This window comes from Metarhizium brunneum, chromosome 4 (assembly GCF_013426205.1).
Source record: "Metarhizium brunneum chromosome 4, complete sequence".
Taxonomy (NCBI): domain Eukaryota; kingdom Fungi; phylum Ascomycota; class Sordariomycetes; order Hypocreales; family Clavicipitaceae; genus Metarhizium; species Metarhizium brunneum.
The window spans coordinates 2,779,484-2,796,361 of record NC_089425.1 but is presented as its reverse complement, the minus strand read 5'-3'; the positions used below and the strand labels follow the sequence as shown (position 1 = coordinate 2,796,361).

General features: G+C 52.9%; 6 protein-coding genes across 6 annotated transcripts; 2 read left to right on the top strand and 4 right to left on the bottom strand.

The window, feature by feature from the left end:
• Nucleotides 1-481: 481 nt before the first annotated feature.
• On the bottom strand, nucleotides 482-1,346 carry G6M90_00g075230 (uncharacterized protein; the record flags this gene model as incomplete). The annotated part of the gene is made up of 2 exons (XM_014690087.1): nucleotides 482-1,119; nucleotides 1,208-1,346. The coding sequence occupies 2 exons, from the start codon at nucleotides 1,344-1,346 to the stop codon at nucleotides 482-484; spliced, it is 777 nt and encodes a 258-aa protein (XP_014545573.1).
• A 430-nt stretch (nucleotides 1,347-1,776) lies between these two features.
• ckn1 (DNA excision repair protein ckn1) lies at nucleotides 1,777-3,231 on the top strand (the record flags this gene model as incomplete). Its single annotated transcript, XM_014690088.1, has 1 exon — nucleotides 1,777-3,231. One exon carries the CDS (start codon nucleotides 1,777-1,779, stop codon nucleotides 3,229-3,231), a length of 1,455 nt encoding a protein of 484 aa, XP_014545574.1.
• A 148-nt stretch (nucleotides 3,232-3,379) lies between these two features.
• ATG5 (Autophagy-related protein 5) lies at nucleotides 3,380-4,227 on the bottom strand (the record flags this gene model as incomplete). Its single annotated transcript, XM_014690089.1, has 2 exons — nucleotides 3,380-3,835; nucleotides 3,919-4,227. 2 exons carry the CDS (start codon nucleotides 4,225-4,227, stop codon nucleotides 3,380-3,382), a joined length of 765 nt encoding a protein of 254 aa, XP_014545575.1.
• A 579-nt stretch (nucleotides 4,228-4,806) lies between these two features.
• Nucleotides 4,807-6,486, bottom strand: G6M90_00g075200 (uncharacterized protein; the record flags this gene model as incomplete). The annotated part of the gene is made up of 2 exons (XM_014690090.1): nucleotides 4,807-4,969; nucleotides 5,060-6,486. 2 exons carry the CDS (start codon nucleotides 6,484-6,486, stop codon nucleotides 4,807-4,809), a joined length of 1,590 nt encoding a protein of 529 aa, XP_014545576.1.
• A 1,598-nt stretch (nucleotides 6,487-8,084) lies between these two features.
• On the bottom strand, nucleotides 8,085-8,629 carry G6M90_00g075190 (uncharacterized protein; the record flags this gene model as incomplete). The annotated part of the gene is made up of 2 exons (XM_014690091.1): nucleotides 8,085-8,309; nucleotides 8,360-8,629. 2 exons carry the CDS (start codon nucleotides 8,627-8,629, stop codon nucleotides 8,085-8,087), a joined length of 495 nt encoding a protein of 164 aa, XP_014545577.1.
• Nucleotides 8,630-10,993: 2,364 nt separating this feature from the next.
• On the top strand, nucleotides 10,994-15,207 carry G6M90_00g075180 (uncharacterized protein; the record flags this gene model as incomplete). The annotated part of the gene is made up of 3 exons (XM_014690092.1): nucleotides 10,994-12,025; nucleotides 12,083-13,344; nucleotides 13,410-15,207. 3 exons carry the CDS (start codon nucleotides 10,994-10,996, stop codon nucleotides 15,205-15,207), a joined length of 4,092 nt encoding a protein of 1,363 aa, XP_014545578.1.
• Between the last annotated feature and the right edge of the window lie 1,671 nt (nucleotides 15,208-16,878).

Sequence of the window (16,878 nt, the reverse complement as noted above, 5' to 3'; positions counted from 1 at the left end):
CAACCTGCCCATGCTCCAGAGGCGCAATCGGCTGCCGCCCAGTGCAGCATGTGTCATGATGGCGCTCGACGTTGTCAAAATTTCTGGATTTCATTGCTCAGTATACGGATACTCATTACGGAGTACGCTCTAGGTTATAATGTCCAACACATTCACCCTTGGGATAACGAATCTACTACGTAACTGTTTCTCTAGGGAAACAATATGGAGCCAAACTCTATCCCTGTTCTTCACCTGCTCACAAATGAAGGCGGCTAGATCGACATTCCGTCAGAATAACTTGAAACCAAACGCCATGTCGTGTCCCGTAAAATTAGACAGCTGTACTCCGTAGCGAATAGAGTTATAAAGAAAAATACAACCAACATGCTCCGTAATTATGCCCCTCATTTTCTCATTGGACGCTATAAAAAAAAACTAACGAGAAGCACGGAAGGAGAATTTCCCCGCCGACGAGTCATAATAGTATTGCAAGTGTTGGTCAATCGTTGGAGTTTGCCAATCTCCTCCTCTTTGCCAATCTCCTTCCGGTGACAGAGCTGTTAGTTGCCGTTCTCAACGACGACTCGACGACTCGGTAACCAACCGTAGACTCTGTACGCTGCGCCACTTCATCTCCGCTTGAACCGTCCGGCCCAACAACACCCTCTGTAAATACCAAATCACCCCGTTGACCAAGGACCTCCCTGCTGGCTTCTTCGAGCAGGATCCCAAAGGCGAGCAGAGCGGTCTCGTCCATGCTCCGCTCGTCGACGCTACGTCCACCAGTAGCGCCGCCGCCGACTTCTGTTTCCCGATTCACCTCGTTCCTCCTTCGTTCCATGGCCCCGTAGAACTTGCTAGAGTACGCGTGGACCGACTTGAGAAGATCGCTGTGGGGGAGAATGTCCCTCCCGCCACGAGGCAGATCTCTCTCGTGCGCATTGTACACATCGTGCTCAGCGTACCGCTCCGGCGCGTCTTTGCGCCGGAAAAGTACTTCATGGGGGGCTATTGATGTGCCACGAGTAGAGTGCCTGGTAACTTTGCGTTGCCGTTCCTGCCGTTGGTGGGAGTGCCCATGTGAGTTTTTCTGATCTGATATCTCATTTCTGAGAGCCGTGTCTTTGGTAACCCTTCCTGCATCATGTTAATCTCACGTGATGAAGGGTTGGCTCTCGGTTGCATTTTCATGTTTTTTTTTTCCCGCGGTGTGGTGGTAATTTACCTGCAACGGCGTCGTAGAGGGTTGCCAAGCGGCGGCGAGGCAAGATCGGCTTTCCCGCGTCAGAGAGGCCAGAATCTTGAGCATTATCTTCTTCGGCTGTGATTGAGGGGTGCTCTTTGTCCTCTGCATAGGTGTCCATAGTGAAACTGCTGCAGGCTTAAAAAGCGGGAATAGGTACTGTGGTGGCAAGACGATTGTTCGCAACGACTCATCAAGAGTTGGGTTCCCTGGAAATTTTGGCGCGTGGGTGCGTCCGCCTGACTGTCATTGTCCCGCATAGATGTCGTTGTTGGACCCAGAGAGAATTGTTGCACTCATGCCACAAGAGAGAAGTGATGATTCAAGTCGGAAATTTGTGAAGGTTTCGGGATGAGGTTGAAAAGACGTGGGGCAATGTGGGGCCCCACGTCGTCTCAATGCGGACCTATTGGGTGTCTGACATCACAGGGCAAAGTATCATCAACTTCAACGACAACAAAAGCATAATCGCACTGCAAACACTGATACGTCTCGGTCCTCACTCGCGTGTAACTTCCGCTTACGCGTCGTCCCGCGTGTCTCCTCGATGAATGCAGGCCCGCCTCCTGTCCCGTGAAACGGGTGACCATAGTCCCGATGACCTCTCCGAGTCAGTGAACGCAGACCTCCTCCGTAGCTTCGCCCCAGCACCACAACACCGCTTCAACGGCGAAATAGCATCTCAAACGCATCTCGAAGAGACGGAAGAGCGAGCACGCAGTGTTCGCGCTCATGGAGCCGGTGTAAGCGGTCTTGCGCTCGAAAAATTCGACGGGCGCATTCTCGTGTCTGGTGGCTCAGAAGGTTCCATCAAGATATGGGATCTTGACGAGGCACCGACCCCCAACCAACGACATGTCTTCCGTCCGGTGAGCACAATTGCTCGTTCTACCGGCGGGAAGAAGGTGAATGGCCACAGTCACGGCATCACGCATCTGGCGTTCTACCCCTTCGACCCAGACGCCTTCCTGTCAAGCTCCTACGACAAGTCCCTCAAACTCTGGGCAACGCAACGCTCCGCGCTCACCGCAGACTTCCATCTCAATGCCACCATATATTCTCACGCCATGAGCCCCATAGCAGACCACCTCCTTGTTTCCTGCGCAACGCAACACTCCAACGTGCGTCTGGTCGACCTCAAATCCGGATCCGCAGTCCAGGCACTCGTTGCCCACGGCGGCCCTGTCCTCTGCACATCATGGAGCCCGCGACACGAGCACATCCTCGCCAGTGGTCATGCCGACGGCAAAGTGCGCGTCTGGGACATCCGGCGTGCCGGCGGTGTCATTGCACAGCTCGACCAAGAAGATTCATTGGGTGTTCTTCACCGGTTTCGGCACGCGACAGCCTTGGACCAGGACTGGAGTAGTATGCCGCACTTTCGGACATCTGCCCAGGCGCACGATGAGGCCGTGAACGGGTTACAATGGACAGACGATGCCAAGTACATTGTGTCGGCAGGGTTGGACCGTAAGATCCGAGTCTGGGATGCGGGCACGGGAGCAAATACTCTTGCGAGTTTTGGAGCCTTGATTCAGAATCGGCATGCCAAGACTGCTACCATGGTTGTCACATCGTCGGGCCTCTCAAATAGCAAGGAGATTCTGATTTGGCCAAACGATCAGGAGATATTGCTGCTTGACCTGCATGATGGGAATGTAATTACAAGGTTGCGCAGCCCTGGTTCCACCAACCCTGTAGGTCCTCGGGGCGGAGAGTTGGGCAGGAACAGAACAACAACGATTGTATGGCGAGGAGCGGGGGGAGGGCCTGGACAGATCGGAACCGTCATGGGGGGCGGGAACTCGGTTGGTGCGATTTACAGTGCTCACCTGGACGGCCAGATTCGTGCGTGGATGCCGCAGATTCCGGGACCGGAGGACATTGATGAGACAGAAGACATTGACGAGGATGAAGAGACGAGAAGGAGGAAAAGAAAAGCCGTGGACAATGCGTATAGAAGTTTGATGGGTAGACAGATAACATTTACTGGCACAAGCCGGTAGTGTATTTGATTACGGAGTAGACGAATTATATTTACCCCCATCTACAGATGCCTGCCTGTTTTCAAGAACGCAAGCGCTATGAAGTGAAAGAATGAAGAAAAAAAACCCAACGCCTGCTTCCCAAATACCATGCCATGTCGATTCCCATCTAAACAGTCACCACCAAGCAAAGCCAACCGTCAGGATACGCCGCCTCCCGCATGAGATCCGCCAAGGGCGCATCAAAAGGCACACCGGCGCCATGCATAACCACCCCGGCCAACACGGGGTCCCTACTGCTCGGGAACAATTTCGGCATCATGTCCTTGAGCGCCTGGCCCAGCAGCTTTGGCCTGCGGTCAGCACTTGCCGCCGGCACGAGGGACTGCACGATCCTGAAGGAGCCGGCGTCCCCAGACACAGCCGGGTCCTGGTGCTCCGGCGCAGAGGGGATGTACACCCGCACGGGAACGTGCTTCAGGCTGGTAGGCGCATTCAACAGCCTCGTATTGACCTTGGCGAATAACCCGTGGTCATTGTCGATGACTGCGTTCCACAGCTGGGTGGTGTGCTCCTTGGACATTTTCATGATTTGGTTCGCGTTGCCGTTGCGAACAAAGTCTGCCTACATGTTTGAACCATTAGCAATTCCCTCGTCCTTCTCTCCGTAACTTGGGGGGGGGAATATGTGGGTGGCGCGTCGTCTACCTCCTTGACACAGTTCAAAAAGGTGTCCCCGATATCCCACCCTACTCCGTCACCGACGACCAGCCGAAACGGCAGCGTGGGCTGGTACAAGTCCACCAAGAGGCCTACTGCCAGATTCCTCAGCTGGACATCTTCAAAGTGAAAACTCGAGCACGCCGAGCCGAAGAAGGCGGAGAGTCGGGGGAGCAGGAGTGCGAGGTAGGAGAAGCGTGGGACGCTGGTGATGAACGGGGCGGCGGGTGATGAGGCGTGCGTGACGTGTAGCGGGATACGGGCGTCCCACAGCGTCTGGGCAATTGAAGGTGCCATCATGAGGGAGGCATGGTGAGTATGGGAGGAGCTTCGAGGTTGACGGATGCCCGACGATGAGTGACTGCCCGTTGGGTGAGGCTGTAATATCACTTGAAGAAGTCCGGTGTCATAGGGTAAGTACCCAAGTTGGGTGGGGTGCAAGAGTCAATGCTGAGATAATGCGCAGCGACCCACTTTGTCTAAAGACAAAGATGTCAATAACTAATGAGAAGTATGAAGTTAAGTCTGTTGACTTTTCAGTATTGTACCGAAACCGAGTCAATATTTCAGGGTCTTAGTTTATTAGTAACGAGCATTACTTGGTTAAATCGCAGCCACAGTTTCATGTTCACGGCCTACATTTACGCTGTGGGAAGAAGCTCTATTACTATCCGTTACTAATTCAAAAATAAATATCCATTCCTCAGACAACGTGAGTGAGTAATAAAGCTCCTTTCTACAATGTGGATACAAGTCACGACTGGCAAGAGGAATAACGAAACTAGATAGCTCGGAAATATATCAATTCATTCAATAATCATACTAGTACATTACAACTCGTAAAATCATTATTCCCCGACTATAAAAGAACCATCCTTACAAACCACGATATTCTTCCTGGTGTGACACGCTGTGTCTCTTGGTATGATCGTGCTTCGCATGATCATGTTCCACAGTCGGGGCGCCAATGTGCTTCTGCAATACTGAAGGGGGAACCTGCGCTGCGTCTGTAGGATCCTTGTGGCCCATAGCCTCGCTCCTGCAAAAGCTTGTTAGATATTTTGCTTCATATAGAGTTGGGAGAAATCAATGAGATGAGTTAGAACCCACTCTTTAAGGCTGCGCGTACGTCTTGTTGCCGCCGAAGGTCTTGCTGCCGTCAAGATCGCTGTCGACACGAGGATCAGCTTTGTTCAGCAAGTCGGACTTGTGAGGACCGGCAGTGTTCGGGGCTGGTCCTGGCCCGGCGCCGGTGGTGCCAGCGTGAGTGCCGTGAGTGCCGTGAGTGCCGGTGGTGGTTCCAGCGGTGCCAACGTGCGTGCCAGTAGTACCAGCGTGAGTGCCGTGAGTGCCATGAGTGCCATAAGTGCCGGTGGTGGTTCCAGCGGTGCCAACGTGCGTGCCAGTAGTGCCAGCGTGAGTGCCGTGAGTACCGGTGTGAGTTCCGTACGAGCCAGTGGTGCCAGCGGTGCCAGTAGTGGCAGTTCCATGAGGGTTGGCTCCCAGGTTACGGCTGTGGTCTCGGTCAGAGTCAACACGGGGATCGGCCTTGTTCGCCAAGTTAGACTCGTGGGGGCCATCAGTGCGACTAGCTGGGCCGTCGGTGCCACAATTGATGCCAGTAGCACCACCTGTGCCACTGGAGAAGAAAGCAGCATTGTCACCAGTGCCAGTGGTACCAGCGATGCCAGCGTGAGTGCCGTGAGCACCGGTGTGGGTTCCGAGAGAGCCAGTGGTGCCAGTGGTGCCAGTGGTGCCAGTAGTAGCAGTCCCATGAGGGTTGGCTCCCAGGTTACGGCTGTGGTCTCGGTCAGAGTCAACACGGGGATCGGCCTTGTTCGCCAAGTTGGACTCGTGAGGACCATCAGTGCGGGTGGCAGGGCCATCAGAGCCACGGTTCAAGCCCGTGGTACCGATGGCGGCGCCAGTAGTACCTGCAGAGCCAAGACCACCAGTGGTGCCGGTAGTAGCAGTGCCATGAGGGTTCATGCCCAAGTTGCGGCTGTGATCACGGTCAGAGTCGACACGGGGATCAGCCTTGTTCGCCAAGTTGGACTGATGAGGGCCATCTGTGCGCGTAGCCGGGCCAGTAGTACGGTCACCACCAAGAGCAGTAGTGCCAGCGACACCACTGTGATGCTGAGTGCCACCGATACCAGTTCCGGCGGTGGTGCCAGTTGTAGCAGTGCCCTGTGGGTTCATGCCCAAGTTCTTGCTGTGGTCGCGGTCCGAGTCGACACGAGGATCGGCCTTGTTCAGGAGATTGGAGTTGTGAGGACCATCAGTCTTGGAGGCCGGGCCGGAGGCGCCACGGTTGGCTCCGGAACCATAAGTGTAGTTGTCTGAGCCGGCCAAGGAGGTGTCGTGAGTTCCAGTGGTGCCGCCTACTGGGCCGGTGGTGGTGGTGGTGGTATCATGGATGCGAGGCTCAGCGGCACTGGTGGTGTGAGTGCCAGTGGTGGTGGGATGTGTTGAGGAGTGAGTTCCCTCATGGCGTGTGGTTTTGTCCTTGTCGGAATGAAGAACCTCTTTGACTTTGTTGACGATGGAAGACATGATGGCTGATAGTCTTTGAGATGTTTGGTGTTGGATGGGGTGTCTGAGTAAGTGTATGGGGTATTTTTATGAGTATAGATGCCTTGTGTGTATAGGCGACTGTTTGTATGGTTGAGTGTCTCAGAAACGATGTTGTGGGAAGTCCCAATCGCATGTTTATATAGATGACGGAAACCAGACACAAGTGTGAGGCGTTACCCTTTTCGATTCTTGCACGATGAAATCATTAGCATCCATCGATGGCAATCTCCATGACGGATCACGACTTACCTGATCTTTGAGCCCTTTCGTCATAGGACCCTGGGGTAAGCAACACCATGGCCAGGCCTGCTTTTCGCCCAAACCACATGGCGGTTACGAAGCCTCGTTCGGGTGAGATCATGCTCAAACAACCATTGGCTTGTCGCCTTACACGATATCCCATCAAACCCCATCACCAGCCTCATTAAAGTGGGGGACCGTGGTGCATCATATATTGTAAGCGTCATAACGACCCTCCTGTGACGTTGGAACTTGGCAGGTCGATAAACAAGCTCCTCAACTCCGGACACTTGTCTCCGCTATGGAAAGCTTGGTTGTGGTGGGGGAGCCGACAATGGCGCCGGACTCAAAGGACCAGTTGACGTGAACGGGTCAAATTGGGGTCGCCGCTAGACGGTCGGCTTGGCCAAAGCCATGGATGCATGGTGGGCATGCAGCTTTGGCGCGGTGCAGTGTAGGTGGCATGTAGCTGGAATGACGCAACGAGGGGGCAGACAATCTGACGACGAGACGATCAATGGGACGTGCAGACAGGGCTGTGGCGGTGGTGGCACAAGAATACGGAACACCGAAGCCAACAAGTGCTACGCAATGGCATCATAGATTCATTTAGTGTGGCTGGTGAGTGTCTGTCCAGACGAGAACATTGAACACTTGCATGGCTACTGCAGTCGATGGCCTAGAACGACATGGCAGTGCTGAATCCGACAGCAAAATGACGGCATTTGCAAAACTCGCCTTGGAAGATAGTTGCCCGCATCTCGATCTCCCCGATCCGCAACGTGCTCAAGGTGACATGCCCTCCTTAGCCGCCGTTGCAGGAACTATTAGAATTCACATGCAGTCCATTGACCCTAGACCGTTTGCTGGCTAGTGGCCGAGAGTAGAGTAGCATCATGGCTTATTTTGAAGCGTTGCGTGCGGCGAGAACTGTGTGCGAAACGCTCGGAAGCTTCAGTTATCACTAGCCGCGATTTTCATAGGGCAATGAGAATTCAGTTTAATATACCAAAAGATTGACTCGTATTAGTTGCTAACCCTAGGTGCAATGGCAATGCCACTCGCTTCAAACCAGCAGGTCCACCAATTCATCATCATCGACATTATTAAACCAGCAAACATCTGGGTATCGCGAAGCCAATTCCACGTTCAGCCACAAATAATAGGACCCTTGACCACAGAAAAAAAAAACCATCGTCGCTTCGTAGACGTTCCTTTACGACATTGCTTTACATTTGTCCAACCTATTCCTCCCAAGTGAATAATATATTGGCAAGCGCTGGCCCGTAGACCAAAAGGCCTCTCGCGCGTATCGAGCATCAGAGGAGTTGGATCCTCTAGACGTGGCTGCGGCGATACCAACGGCGTCGGTGAGGAGCCGTCTCGGCGCGAGCACGGCGTTCCTGCTTTCGCATCCAAAAGATGCCAATAAGGGCAGATGCGAGCCAGAGGATGGCAGAAAGGAACGAAAAGGCAAGGTTGGCTTTGAATCTGCCGCACTGGTCGCCCCGGGGCGAGACGTTGTCCCAGTTGAACCAAGCACCGCAGGAAGATCCCAGCAGCTGCATATGTTAGCCAACCACTCATGAAGCGGCGACAAAAGTATACTTACATTGGCCAGCAAGCCAAAGGCAACCCACCAAAGAATGCTGATGAAGATGTCCACCGGCGAGTGGGTGAAGGTGCTAGAGAATGGGAATAGCCATATCAATGCCAGGAATATAGATATGCCTGCGACGACTACGGTGTAAATGAATCTTCCTTGGTCCCACGCACTGGCGTGGGACTTGTGCAGGTAATCTCCAGTAACACCAGCGACGATGGCGGCGAAGACAAGCTCGGCCGATCTGAGAATGAGACTGACAAGGCGATCAAGAGCCATGGTGATTTAAAGTTGCTGGCAGATAAAGATATGAAAAAAAAGTAAGTGGCGGATAAGGCAGCACGCGCTTAGATACCTGTGATGCCAAAGAGTGGGCTGCGATTCGGTTTGCCTTCTTATATTAGCCTTTTGGTGTTGGGAAACCATGGCAGGGGAAGCAGGGCCTTTTATCTCCAAGACCAACTGGAAAATGTGACGCGCATTACATACGCATCCTGAACCAGGGGTTATAAAAATGCACTGGGATTGACATGATGGGTTCCCCAGACACCATGGCTGATCCTCATCAAGCCGGCTTTTGACCCCCTGTTCGACAACGCACCCAGAGGGCATGACAAACTGATTATGTGCAAGCATCCGGACGAGGCGAGTTGGGTATCCAAAGCACACGAAACTTGGCATCGGTATTGGCAAGTCAAGGTACGCGTGCGCCTCAAGGGTTCTCCACCAATCACTTAAAAACAAAACGCTGGCTTCGCCCTGGAAGAATCCCCCAAAGGTGCCAATCGGTTGCAGAGTGCATCGAATGAGGTCATTTCCAACAGAGTGGTGGTGTGACCTGTCTGGGCAGACCCGAAGCCAACAATCCGCGCGCAGCCACATCCGCCACTTTTGATGACGCGCAAACATGTAAATGACCATGCTGGACCAGGGCCCTGGCTGGTACCGGACACCGAAGCAGTCTTGACATCAAGTTTCCCTCCCGTGCCGTCGCCTGGCATCAAAGATTCTGGGGAGCTTCATCAGATTTCCATGAATCGTTGCATAGTGGCACGTCACTGGCATTGGCCATGGCGTCTCTTGGCAGGCCAGAAATAGCTGTTGCGCCCACTCATCAATGCACAGCCTGCCTATGTTACGTGGCGTGCAGGTTGCTGCTGCCGCGTTTTAGCTGCCAGTTGTAGTCAAATATTCAAGGCGTATTTCTTTCTTTGTAAAGAAACGGAAAATAATAAAAGAAAGGGGTTGGCGGAAAAGCCGAGCATCCCCGAGAAAGAGCCATGCAAATCGGGTGACAAGGATATGTGCCGATGGCATCGTGTGCCTTGTCAAATCGCGACTGTGGGCTCCAAAGCTAGGTGGGATAAGGTACTAGTTGTGTGAGCCGTCCTCTATGGTCTGACGACATGTTGAAGTTTGCGCCATAACCCCCATCTCTGAGCAATACATATGCCCAAGATCGCTTTGGTTAGTCTATCTGCGGCACTTGCCAGACTCCTACAAAAGGTCTTCTCTGTTCTTGGAGTTGAATATTTTCGTCTTTTCCATTAAAAATTTCTCTCGGTGTTTCCTTGGAATAAAGGCCTGAATCGCGTTTTCTCTCTTGATGATGGATCTGAAATGTAGGCGAGGACGGGAGCCATATTCGTCATCACGCCTCACAACCCACGCCTAAGGTGTGGACATGGAGGCTGAGGCAAAGGCCGCGACGGGAATAGAAGCACAATGGGAGCTTCTTCGGTACTGGTAAAGTCATATATGGCGGCCTCTTCTATTGAGAGTTAGCGTCATGGCTGCATGGCTGTCGACCTCCCTCACATATTACGCCGCCCTTGGTGCAGATGAGGGAGTCGAGAACAATCGTTGACAGCCCGGTTGTATGCAGTGCGCCCACTGGTTTTATCAAAGCCAAAAAAAAAAAAAAAAAAAAGTAAGGGCGTGATGTGGCCCATGCCTCATTTTTGATCTTGATGTCGACTTAAAATGCACCCTCCATCGAGCATGCAAGTCGAGATGTACATACATCTTGGTAGGCACGTGCGTAGGTACGTGAGTCGTGAGTAGGTACTAGGTAGGTGCTGGTTGAAGTGGAAGGAAGGAGCATTCTACCAGACCTAATTTCGAAATATTTTACTCCGCACCTTGACAAACGTCGCGCCCTGTGCGACTGATTTCAGTCGTGTCTTGAGCTGGCTCGACCACAATGCCACGATATCATTCAACGTCGCCTATGCCTATGAACACGAGCTAGGAGACTTTCACGGCTAGCCATGGACCATTCATTGACCCATTGATCGGACTGGTCGGTCGCAGTCCACCACATCTTGCCGCCTTGAATGAGCGCGCGGAGGACCAACCCCGCCATCCTCATTCCCCACCACCGAATCCAGGTGCTTTTACGCCTCTGTGACTTGGTTGATTTATAACCTGTCGTGACGCGAGAAGCTGATAATATCTCACTGTCAAATCCTTGCGCCCATACGCCTTCCTTTTCCTCCTCTCAACCGCTTCAGCAGCCGCCTAGAATTCTCCGCCATAGGACAGGACCTCACTACCTCCTTCATTTGTGTCTCTTCGCATCTTCTCCACATCGTCATCCAGATATCCTTCAGCCTCGGCTGACATATCTCTCAAACCAGAAAAATGACTGGCCCTACCAAGGAGCGCGGTGTGCGTATTGCTATTGACCGCGGAGGGACTTTTACGGATTGTGTTGGAGAACAAAACGGCGAAGAAATCATCATCAAACTTCTCTCTGAGGATCCGGCGAATTATAAAGATGCCCCGCTCGAAGGCATCCGGCGCATCATGAGCCATTTTCTTAGGCGAGACATTCCTCGTGGTGAACCCCTGGATACGTCAAAGATTGACTCCATCCGTATGGGGACAACTGTCGCTACAAATGCCTTGTTGGAACGAAAAGGAGAGAAAATTGCTATGGTTGTCACAAAGGGGTTCAGAGATTGCTTGGTCATTGGAAACCAGTCGAGGCCCAAGATCTTTGATTTGGCAATCAAGAAGCCTGATGTGCTGTACGAAAAGGTTATTGAAATTGATGAGCGTGTGACGTTGGAAGACTACACGGAAGACCCAGATCGCAAAGTCACTGAAACAGAAGCCCACGTTGGAACCGGTACAGAAGGACAGTCGCTTATCCGAGGCACATCTGGCGAGACTGTTCGTATTCTCAAGAGGGCTGAGGATGGCGAAGTCCGCCAGAAGCTACAGGAGGTGTACGATGAGGGTATTAGAAGCATTGCTGTCTGCTTGATGCATGGATATACGTTCCCGAGCCACGAAGCTCAAGTTGGCCGCATCGCCAAGGATATCGGATTCAAACATATTTCATTAAGTCATGAGCTGATGCCCATGGTGAAGCTCGTCTCGAGAGCTACTTCTGTTTGCGCAGATGCTTATTTAACGCCTGCCATAAGGCGATACATCGACGGCTTCCAAGAAGGGTTCGAAGGTGGATTGGGAACACAAAGCGTCAAAGAAGAAAAGGGCTCCAAGGGCGCCAGATGCGAGTTCATGCAGTCAGACGGCGGTCTGGTTGATGTTGATAAGTTCACCGGGTTGAAAGCAATTCTATCTGGGCCAGCTGGAGGTGTTGTTGGTTACGCTATAACATCGTATGACGAACATACAAAGATACCCGTAATCGGGTTTGACATGGTAAAGCTTTTACTTTGAGTTGGTAGCAATCAATGGTACTGACCTTTTTTGTTTTAGGGAGGGACAAGTACGGATGTTTCACGTTATGGCGAAGGCCGGTATGAGCACGTATTTGAGACTACCACAGCAGGCGTAACAATTCAGTCGCCTCAGTTGGATATCAACACCGTGGCAGCTGGGGGCGGATCAAGACTGTTCTTTCGCAATGGACTCTTTGTAGTCGGGCCAGAGTCTGCAGGTGCTCACCCTGGTCCGGCTTGCTACCGTAAAGGTGGTCCCGCCACTGTAACTGACGCCAACCTACACCTCGGTCGTTTGCTGCCCGAGTTCTTTCCGAAGATTTTTGGAAAGAATGAGGACCAAGGTTTGGATCCAGAGGCAAGCAGGAAGGTTCTTCAGGGACTTACAGACCAGGTGAACCGAGAAACTGGGAAAAGTTTAAGCATCGATGAAGTAGCGTACGGATTTCTGACAGTTGCCAATGAAACCATGACAAGACCGATTCGGTCTATTACGGAAGCCAAGGGCCACGACTCATCAAAGCACCGTCTGGCAACATTTGGCGGTGCTGGTGGCCAGCATGCTGTTGCCATAGCTGATTCCTTGGGAATCAGTCAAATTCTCGTGCATCGCTATTCCTCGGTCCTCTCAGCTTACGGCATGGCTCTCGCGGATGTAGTCGACGAGCGCCAAGAGCCTGATTCTGCCGTCTGGCAAGATGACGGGAAGACTGTCAGCGAACTACAAGCGAAAATGGAGAAACTGAAGGCAAAATCCCGAGCCTCTCTAAAAGACCAGGGCTTCAGTGATAATGAGATTGTTTTCGAAGAATATCTCAATATGCGATACAGGGGTACTGAATCTGCTCTGATGATTGTCAAGCCCACTGACGAGGAAGCCAAGCAGCTTTTCAATGACAAAGGTTGGCAGTTTGGTCAAGCATTTGTCAGGCACCACAGATACGAATTCGGATTTACCTTGGATGACAGAGACATAATTATTGATGATGTTCGAGTCCGTGGCATCGGCAAGAGTTTCCGTCACAAAGAAAAGACAGTTGATCAGCAGCTGAAGACCATCAAACGCCAGGACGTAGCGGAAGATAAAAAGAGGAGCACAAAAGAAGTGTATTTTGAGGGTGGACGAAAGCAGACCCCTGTATACAAGTTGGAGAGTCTGGATGTCGGGGACGTCATAAAGGGTCCAGCTATGCTCGCGGATGGTACGCAGACCATTGTGGTACCGCCCAAAACAAATGCGCTGGTCACGGAAACTCACGTCATCTTGGACAATGAGAAAGGAGGGGGCAAAGAGGAAGGGTGCGGTGCCACTTCCACCTCCCAAAACATCTAATCTACAGGAAGAGGCTAACAGTGTACTATAGATACCACCGAGAAAACACTGACCGGGAAGTCGACCCCATCATGCTAAGTATCTTTGGCCACAGATTCATGGCCATTGCCGAACAGATGGGCCGGGCCCTGCAGAAGACCAGTGTCAGCACCAATGTTAAAGAACGCCTCGACTTCTCCTGCGCCATCTTCGACTCTACAGGCGGACTCGTCGCAAACGCGCCCCATCTACCCGTTCATCTCGGCTCCATGTCAACCTGTGTCCGGCGACAAGCCGAGATCTGGAAAGGCAGGCTCGAAAAGGGGGACGTTATTATTTCCAACCATCCTTCATATGGAGGCACACATCTCCCAGATGTCACCTTGATTATGCCCGCCTTCGACGAGACCGGCAAAAACATCCTCTTTTACGCGGCATCCCGCGCACATCACGCCGATATTGGAGGCATCACAGCCGGCAGCATGCCCCCTCACTCCCGCGAACTATACCAGGAGGGTGCTTCCATTATCAGCGAAAAGCTCGTTAGCGGCGGTAAATTTGATGAGAAGAGAGTCATCGAGCTCTTTTACGACGAGCCAGCCCAGCATCCCGGCTGTAGCGGCACCCGGACACTTGCTGACAACATCAACGACCTCAGGGCCCAAGTATCAGCCAACCAAAAGGGAATTTCCCTCATCGAAAGCCTCATTAAAGAGTATGGAGAACCCACCGTCCAGTTCTACATGGTCAATATTCAAAGGAACGCCGAGCTCTGCGTTCGCAACCTCCTCAAGGACATCCACAAACGATTCAAAGGCAAAAATCTTGAGGCTGTCGACTACATGGACGAAGGAACGCCCATCAGGCTCAAGATTACTATCGACCCGGACAAAGGCAGCGCCGACTTTGACTTTGCAGGCACAGGACCCCAGGTATACGGCAATGTCAATGCCCCGCAAGCCATCACCTACAGCGCCATCATATACTGTCTCAGGTGCCTAATATCCGAAGACATCCCCCTGAACCAAGGCTGCCTCCGCCCCATCAACGTCAACATCCCGCCAAAATCCATCCTGTCCCCCGCCCCCGGCGCGGCCGTCGTAGGCGGCAACGTGCTTACCAGCCAGCGCATCACAGACGTTATCTTCAAAGCGTTTGAGGCTTGCGCTGCCAGCCAAGGCTGCTGCAACAACCTTACGTTTGGATTCGGCGGCAACGTGTCCGGGTTAAAGGCCGTACGGGGCTTCGGATACTACGAGACTATTGCGGGGGGGAGCGGCGCCGGCCCCGACTGGGTCGGCACATCTGGCGTTCACGTTCACATGACGAATACCCGAATCACAGACTCGGAGATTTTCGAGCGCAGATATCCTGTGCTATTGCGCGAGTTTTCAATTCGCAAGGGTTCGGGGGGCAACGGCCAGCACCGTGGCGGCGACGGCGTCATCCGGGATATCGAATTCCGGATTCCCCTGCAGGTATCCATCCTCAGCGAACGGCGCGTATACCACCCGTATGGCATGAATGGCGGAGAGGACGGCGAGTGCGGACTGAACCTGTGGGTTCGCAACGTCGAAAAGACAAACTGGGAGAAGTCGCTCAAGCAGTTCCGGGAACCGCATTCCAACGACGAGACCGAGGAAGCCGAGTACGAAGAACGCTACATCAACATGGGTGCCAAGAACAGCGCGGCGATGAAGGCTGGCGATCGGATCATCGTATGCACACCAGGTGGCGGCGGCTGGGGGATGCCTGGGCAGAAGAGCCGCGTCAGGGATCAGGTGGACCACACCGAGAGCTGGAAGAAGGGCAGCGGTGCGGCTAGAGAAGATACGGCCCTACAGGCATAAGATGACGTGCCTTCGGGAAAATACAGTCAGTACATTGACTTTTACGGATGCGGGGTGTGGGCTGGAGCGGACAACCAACAATCTGTCTGCCTTGATCTCAGGCTGAGAAATCCAACCCTAAGAATAGGAGCTAGGGTTGTTCAGATATACTACGGAGTAGACCTACACCAACAAGAAAACCATTGGCATGAATAAACTTTGAAACACAGGCATTCCCCACGCACATCTCGTATCAGATCAAGGACAAAAGAGGAAAAGACACATGCGTACAACCCCGGTCCCAACACAAACACGTGTCTGTTGAACCAGTGTGTCGGGACCCGGGGCCGTTTTCTGCATCATCCTACCAACACGACTTGGCGGTTGGTCCCGTCAATGGTTGCATTTCATAGTGCATCTGACATGGCATGCCACGTTTTGGCTGAAATAGGCATCTTCCGGAGCTTCGAAAAGAAAGACACAAATTGCTCAGCAGGCGGCATATCCGGCACAATCCACATTTGGTCACCGGCCACGGCAACTTTTTTGGCACAGCTTCTTCTGGCACAATTTTGGCTGCTCCGTACTCTGTACAGGCATGGCTGTAACACCCTGCGCCCCTTTTATCCATGGTGGCCAAGCTGCAAACCACTCGACTGTGCTTACTTTGCCCTTTTCAGTCGATCGTCAGCCCTACAAGGCGGCGCATGCCGGGCTCAGCCTCGGGTTATTGGCGAGGAGTGGACATATTTGGCCCCCAACGCTCCTCGTGCGGACCCTGTTGCTTGATGAGCTTCGTCGTTCGTTCGTTCGTTCCCGGAAATCTGATTTGCATGCACCATGCACTCCCTAGCGCGGTGCTAAATCGCCACCCGCTCGTTTGGTGAACCGGCGTCTTGCGCTTTCGAAGTTGGGTTGCTGGGAGGTCTGGTTGCGTACGAAGTAGGGAGTGTGAAGCCTTTCGGACACGGTTTGCGAAATGAGGTTGTCGGGGCCGCGACATGGAGAGAGATGGGAAGAGCACGGCTCGCCTGGTTGACCTCGGACCACGAGTTGAAATTCTCTACCCACCGCTACTACCACCACCCTTTCGATCACGCCAAGATCGAGCCACCAGCGCGTGGTTGGCAAGCCAAGATACGGGGGCTTACACAAGCCATAAGCTGCTAGACACCCTGTGCTTTTCCGGGGCAACAGAAGACGCCCCAAACAAGTTACGGTTCGGTGTCGTCTTAGTAAGGGTAGAATATGGTCGGAGCCGAACCTTCACGCCTCTCGGATTCTAAACCCGGTCACGAGAGATTGAAACATGTAAGGCATGATGGAGGGCCTTTTGTGCATTTCAGCCTCGCTGTCCTATCCTTGGGCCCTTGCTCAAGTCTGACCACTCTGCATTGTTGAGTTACCGGGCGCGGCATCGTAATTGGCTGGCTTGAGATTACTCGCTGCAGCACGGAATACGCACCTCTTTCGTCCGCCTCACCGGTTTCCAGTATTTTTCTTCCGCAACGGACACTAAGTGACTAAAGCTAGCCCGGGTCCTGTCCGGTGCTTCTGCCCGGGGAGGGACAGAGTACAGAGTACTGGCCAACTGCTGCTTGCTTAAACGAGCTTCGGTAAAGCAGCTCTGGAAGCTTTGGTCGCCGACGCCTCGATGTGCTGACGTCCTGTTCGGATCTCCAGTCCCAAGAT